This window comes from Caenorhabditis briggsae (assembly GCF_000004555.2).
Source record: "Caenorhabditis briggsae complete genome, chrIV, whole genome shotgun sequence".
In the NCBI taxonomy this organism is placed as follows: domain Eukaryota; kingdom Metazoa; phylum Nematoda; class Chromadorea; order Rhabditida; family Rhabditidae; genus Caenorhabditis; species Caenorhabditis briggsae.
In genome coordinates this window covers 7,431,709-7,438,484 of record NC_013487.2, presented here as the reverse complement: position 1 = coordinate 7,438,484, position 6,776 = coordinate 7,431,709, and the positions used below count along the sequence as shown (strand labels likewise).

The following is a 6,776-nucleotide window of genomic DNA, read 5'->3' as shown; positions in this document are numbered from 1 at the left end:
AAGAGAAAGATCTCATGAAGGAAATCGAGCAACTGAAAATTCATATACATGAACTGAACGGACGCATACGAGATGAACAAAAGCATGCTGCCGAGTTGTCCCAAACTATTTTGAAGTTCCGAGAAAGAATGGCAAATTTGAATTCTCAAATTCAAGATCAGAAGGATCAAATTTTGAGTCTCCAAGCGCAAGTTCCTAGTCAGGGTTGCAAAGTTGGCGCCGCCCATTCTTCCTCCCAGATGGTTCTTCCCACTTTTTCCTTTTTCCTCCCAGTTGGTGTGCTCTCTTTTCGTTCAATACGGTTTAAAGGTGCAATATGGCGGATCGATATTACTGTGCATTTTTTTGCCGAAACGAAATCAAAGTTTTGTTTTCGTTCCTTGTTTGAATCCTTCTTCTTGTTCGAGTTCCCGCCTTTTTGTTTCTTTCTCGATTTAAAAATAAATTTCAGTGTCTTCTCTACACAGTCCATAACTATGTCGGTAAGTATTCTTGCAACAGGATGTGATGTAGTCCCGAATCTATGTGCCACAGCAAACCCAATTATAAATTTCAGAAAGACGACGGAAAACGCAAGAAAGAGTCAGTTGTCGATCTAACCAGATTCCTCGATAAAGAGATTCGTGTGAAGTTCCAAGGAGGGCGCGAAGGTATGAATTTGTTTTGGAATATTGTGATGTTTAGAATTTGAATTTCTGACTTTTCTGAATTTTCTCGTTTTGAACAAAGTGGAATAAAACTTTGAAACATAGAGCTTGCCATTCCGATTTTCCGTAATGAAGATGCTACCAAATTAAACTGCACCGAATTCAAGTTGTTTTAGAGCAAAACCGGGGAGCCTGAATTACACGGCGCCCAGTTTTATGCTAAAATGAAGAGGAAGTGTAAGAGGAAAGCGTGGGCTGACTTGCAATTTTAGCTACAAAATTTAGGTCCGAATCTCCTCGTGTATAAGAAAAATACCCTTAAATTTCAGCCAGCGGAGTTCTCCGAGGATTTGACCAGCTTCTCAACATGGTACTCGACGACTGCCGAGAATACCTCCGTGATCCTCAGAACCCATCAGTTATTGGTGACGAGACAAGGTAGGAGCAATGCTCGAAATTTGACAAAAAAAAGTTCCTGCGTAAATCAAGTCAAAAAACATTCGTCAATATAGATGCCAAAGCACGCAGCTTGAGTAGCTTATTTCAAAAGTTTTGTTATCATAGTTACGAATAAGCTTTGAGCTTTATAATTATATGATTAAAAATATCTTTCAGACCGCTGGGCCTCATTGTGGCTCGTGGAACCGCCATCACTGTGGTCAGCCCAGCCGACGGACTCGAGCAAATTGCTAATCCATTCGCCGGTCAGGAAGAATGAACGACCGAAATATCCACCATTATTATATGTATGTGATCTCTTTTGCGATAAACATTCAACTCACGAAAACGACGAAAAAGTTGTTATTACATACAAAACACTTGATACATTGAAAACAGATGGAACGACCATTTAAAAAATATATTGGATCCTTAAAAGGCAGTCGAAAAGTCCATAGCGGTAAATTTCGTAGTTCAGGGGCAGTAGGGAGAAAGTCCCTATGGGCTTTAAAGACTAGCCAGGTAATAGAATCACAATATTTTCATTTTTGTTGAAAGAGAATCAGTGAAGAAGAAGACTGGAAGATGAATTCGATAAAAATGGGCGAAAATGCGAAGACGGAAGGGGAAGAGGTTGGGGGGAAACACATGAAGACTACACGATGAGAAGGTAAGCGAAATTGGAAAATTGCTTGGTTTTTATGAAAAATGTTGCAGTGTGGGGAACATTTTGAGGTGGGAGACTTGCGAGAAATGAAAATTTTGCAAAGGCAACTAGAAAACGTTTTGCCTGAGAAGTTGGTTTTCAGGTATTTACATGGAAAAAAATACAGAAATTTACACAATCAATGGAAGGCTGTGAAATTTTTTGGGTGGGGCAAAATTGGTTAGTGGTGTATATGGACAAGGTGATTGTGTTATCCGAAAGCTGGTTGAGACGTGTAGACCATGTATACAAAGCCGTCTGGATCACGCTCTTGACCGTACAAGTTGGACATGCTCATTGAGTTGGAAACCATCGAGCGCTCGTTGACAAGCAAGAAGAATGCTTGTTGTGGATGAAGTTGAAGACTGAAAAAGGGAAAAGTGATATTTCTTGGAGATCAGAAGATGTTTTTGTTTTCATTGAAGAAAAGTTGTTTCCTATCTACCACGTACCGTCTTCTGACAATCGACATCAGTTCGGCAACAGTGATGTGATCTGGGACCAAGAACTTGCAGCGATCCATCAGTGGAAGACTGCGTTCTCCATCGAATCGTTCGATGATCACCGGAACCTTGTTCGGCTGTTGACTGCGAATTTCTTCTACATCCTTTTGACGTTCGTCTGAAAGTAGTTTCATGTTTTCATCGAGCAACTGCAACATCATCCACCGATTCTCAACTAATATTAACCACCTGCGAAGCACCAATGGTCCACGCAGAAACTGAGCTCTGTTTCATTACGCAATGTTCCATTGGGTGCCGCCCTACTACCAGTGTCACTCCTTCTCATACAAAATCAACTGATTTTCACATGTTGAACTAGCATAATATCTCTCCGTTTTTCACGCTCTCTCGGTAAAACACATGACACTAAGGGTGTCTGTCCTCTCCCTTTTTTAAGAGAGGAAGAGGAAAAAGTAAAATTCGCTTTAAAGAATAGGATGCTTGAGATCAAAAAAAGTTACCAGATGTCAGAGGAAGTACTTATAACTGAAGAAAAACTAAAGAAGAAACGAAAGGGTTGGTTCTATCAATGTGCTCGGGAAGAGTAAAAAAGAACTTACGAAAAGGCCGTCTTTCTTTGAATGATGGAACGATTCCGGAGATATAAGACCCTCCACGATTTCCGCTCATCGCTGTTTGTGTGTAATTTTGAAGCGTGGCTAGCATAAACGCCTCTTCACTTTTTCGTGCTGAGACCTTATTGTTGATCTGGAAGTTTTTTTATTGGAAAAGGGTAATACTGGTATTTGGAAAGTTGAGAAACTATGACGATAGAAGAAAATAAGAGAGAGGAGGAAACAGTATGTTTTTGTAAGTATTTTATCGAGAATGGAAAAGACAGACAGGTGAAAGGGAATGGGACAGTTGATGGAGAGAATTGACGAGAGACAGAGGCAGTCAGCGGCAGGCAACAGCACACGCTCTTCTGCTGTATGCTGCTTTGTCATCTGGGTCTCTCGCTAGGAAGCAAATCTTTCTTCTAACACCACAAGATCGACTGAGGACACATGACCGCGAGACGACGAGACGACTAAGAGAAGAATCATGTGATGAAAGGAGATGGAGAAGAGAAAGAATAGAGCAAGAGGACAAGGGAGTGTGTGCATGACCCTTCCACTGCTATTACAGTAGTTTGATTATTGTGTCAGACAGACAAAAAGGCGGTAGCAAGAATTAAAAAGAAGAATCCGTGCCAACAGCAGAACCGCACGATTCTAATAAATCTGAGTATAAGATCCAATTTGGTAAGATTCTAATACTTGTATCTTATCTTGAGCCGCACCCAGCGCCCACTAACCTTTCTTTTATATCAGACAAGACTAGATGTACTTGAGATATGGTGGCAGGGAATGTGACTGAAAGGACATCTGACCGAAGTAGTCTTAAAACCTTCCAGCCCAATCCCAAACCGATTTCCCCAGTCTAGTTGAACAACTGTTAGTTTTGCAATGAAATAGGAAAGAACTTATCAAAGTGTATTCTGAACACTGACCTTTTCATTGAGATCAAGAGAAGTTTGAGAAAGAAGATGAAAAGTGATTTTTTCTTATGAAAGGCTAGTAAGAGTGAGAACTGGACTGTCTTTTTGAAACTGTTTCCTAGTGAATGGCATTCAAATCGAATGATATCAAATGTTGATAGATGCCGGTTGAGAAAGAAAAAAAACATTGTTTGGTTGAAATGATGAAATCATATAAATTAGCAAGGAAGAGAGCAGGAGAACCTGAATGTGCACAGAACAACAAAATATAGGAAATCGATGGACGACAGCAGTCTCACATGTGCCGAGTGAGCGAAACATGTTTATTTCTTAAAAATCAATAGGCAACTGCGCGATGTGTGCTGCGTCTCTAGTTATTTTTAGGAGGTGGAATCTATTTTTGGTATATAATTTGGGGAGTATTGACTTGCTCAGTTTTGTAGTAGAAAGATGGCAGTCGAGAAAGTGCGCTCTAAAGAAAAAAAACGGGGTTAAACAAGTACCAAACTAGATTAATCCATGGATTGAGAATAGAGTTATTGTTTTGGATATTAAAACACATTAGGAGTTTGAAATGTTTGACTACAGTATCTACCGTAATTTTTATCTACAAATGACGTGATTTGAAGGAGTTTGAAGTGGATTTCGGTTCCAAAGGGTTTATCCGTTTATATTTTATACAATTCTTGCTTTGTTCAACCTGAATCTTTTAGAGAAATGATCGAATTGTCTCTAATAAAATTTTCAGCCAGACAAGAAGAATGTGATGTCAGTCCGAAGACGTACTCATTCAGATGATTTTTCTTTTCGATTAGAAAGAACAAGGCGACCTTCAAAACTCGATGGTGCGGGTATCATAAACATTTAAAAATAAATTGAATAATTTAGTCCTTCGAGAATCTCCAACTCTGCCAGTCCAACAAGGATACTCGCTGACTACTGTCGTTTTGGTTTCGCTTGTAGTGACGCTGGTCTGTCAAAATGTCGCCCCACCAGCCTTTTCATATCTAAATCAACTGATTAAAAGTAGGTGAACAGTATTTTGCATACGTAATTAAAGAATTTCTCTCTAGATTCTCCGAAAAGAAAAATACCCGGGCAATCGAATCGTTTAAATATCGGATTCATCAGTACCAATTCACCAGAGAAATTCGCTCCAGCTGTTCAAAAACCAACATTTCTAGTAGATCCAATTTATGATGAAAAATGGAAAGGAGTTCATACAGCTGTTCCTGTCATGACGACGGAACCAGAGGAAAAACGGGATAACAATCATGCAAAAGTGAAAGAGGCGATATTGGCAGCCAAGGCAGCAAGTAGATCAAGAAGAGATGGAAATCTGGAAAGAGCAGTGACAATAATGGAGCACGCAATGGCATTGGCTCCTAACAATCCACAGATTCTCATCGAAATGGGACAGATTCGAGAGATGCACAACGAACTCGTGGAAGCAGATCAATGTTATGTGAAAGCATTAGCCTACGACCCTGGAAACTCTGAAGCATTGGTGTAAGCTTTTGGAAAATGTTAAAGTCTTTCCTTCTTAAACACGAACAATTATCTTTTCAGACTTCGTGCTCGAACTAATCCCCTTGTCAGTGCAATCGATAGGAAAATGCTGAAAACAGTGCACGATTTGCGGAACGAATTTGCACATCTACAACATTCGACAGCTCTCCGAAGAATGATGAGGTAATTTGGCAATTTGAACTTTCCATACAGTTTTCTGTTTCAGAGAAACATATTTTCTCTATGTCTATCATACAGTAGCAATCGAAGGAAACACTCTATCTCTCGGACAAACTCGTGCAATCCTTGAATCTGGAATGGTCATCCCTGGTAAAAGTATTCGAGAACACAATGAAGTCATTGGTATGGATGCTGCACTTCGTTTTTTGAATTGCTCTCTTCTTTCCAAAGAACATCACGAGATATCAATCGATGACATTCTCGAAATGCACAGAAGAGTATTAGGAAATGCAGATCCTGTAGAAGCTGGAAAGATTAGAACGACTCAAGTTTATGTAGGGAAGTTCACACCAGTGGCTCCTGAATATGTGCTCGAGCAGTTGGCAGACATGGTTGATTGGTTGAATGATGAGAGTACAATGGCTATGGATCCCATTGAACGAGCTGCCATAGCTCATTATAAATTAGTGCTAGTACACCCATTCACAGATGGAAATGGAAGAACGGCACGGTTACTATTGAATCTGATAATGATGAGAAGTGGATTCCCCCCAGTGATTCTTCCAGTTGAGACTAGAGCAGAGTACTATGCATCTCTCCACGTGGCAAATCTAGGAGATCTGCGACCATTTGTGAGATACGTTGCCAAACATTCTGAAGCATCCATTCAAGTAAGTGTTTCATTCAATTCCACTTTGTTTAAAATCAATAATCTTTCAGAGGTACATTGGTGCAATGAAAACGTCATCTGGCAATGTGATCAACGGAGAAGAACCTAACTTGACCGCTGAAGAGTCTAAAGTCTCTGAGAAAATCGAAACCGAGTGTCGAGCGGGGAGTTAATCATATGTCTATGCTTTCCGATTTAGGGTTTTGAATGTGATACTGTTTTACTATTGTCCGGGTTTTCTTTTTCTTTAGAATAAACATTTGTTGATCTGTAGACACATTACAAAAAATTCAATTTTGAATCAAAAACCTTTGATTGAAAATGATTCAGTGTAAAAACCAATAATTTCTAAAAGCTTTTTGCTCTCCGCCTCCATTCGATTAAATATAAAGCTATGAAACATTGCAAGCGATTCATATTCTTTTATTGGACTAAAAAACCATTCTGAAAAGTCCTAGTGATAAAACAGCACCTGGCCAATATTATGTAATATCAGAAGCAAATTGATTATTACATGTATTGGGTAGGAGCTGTTCAAGCTATGGTTAAATGGGTAACGTTTTGAATTCGAAAACAAGATAGTTTTTCTAAAAGAAAATCAATTTATTACATACAAAAACTCAATAAAAAAATGGCTATAAAA

At 39.3% G+C, this 6,776-nt stretch overlaps 3 protein-coding genes across 3 annotated transcripts; 2 read left to right on the top strand and 1 right to left on the bottom strand.

The window, feature by feature from the left end:
- Positions 1 to 476: 476 nt before the first annotated feature.
- Cbr-lsm-7 lies at positions 477 to 1,365 on the top strand (the record flags this gene model as incomplete). The annotated part of the gene is made up of 4 exons (XM_002633194.1): positions 477 to 482; positions 557 to 650; positions 977 to 1,085; positions 1,263 to 1,365. The coding sequence occupies 4 exons, from the start codon at positions 477 to 479 to the stop codon at positions 1,363 to 1,365; spliced, it is 312 nt and encodes a 103-aa protein (XP_002633240.1).
- Positions 1,366 to 2,002: 637 nt separating this feature from the next.
- Cbr-lgg-2 lies at positions 2,003 to 2,924 on the bottom strand (the record flags this gene model as incomplete). The annotated part of the gene is made up of 3 exons (XM_002633195.1): positions 2,003 to 2,156; positions 2,244 to 2,412; positions 2,855 to 2,924. The coding sequence occupies 3 exons, from the start codon at positions 2,922 to 2,924 to the stop codon at positions 2,003 to 2,005; spliced, it is 393 nt and encodes a 130-aa protein (XP_002633241.1).
- A 1,616-nt stretch (positions 2,925 to 4,540) lies between these two features.
- Cbr-fic-1 lies at positions 4,541 to 6,306 on the top strand (the record flags this gene model as incomplete). Its single annotated transcript, XM_002633196.1, has 6 exons — positions 4,541 to 4,619; positions 4,663 to 4,800; positions 4,848 to 5,283; positions 5,344 to 5,466; positions 5,510 to 6,134; positions 6,184 to 6,306. The coding sequence occupies 6 exons, from the start codon at positions 4,541 to 4,543 to the stop codon at positions 6,304 to 6,306; spliced, it is 1,524 nt and encodes a 507-aa protein (XP_002633242.1).
- Positions 6,307 to 6,776: the final 470 nt, after the last annotated feature.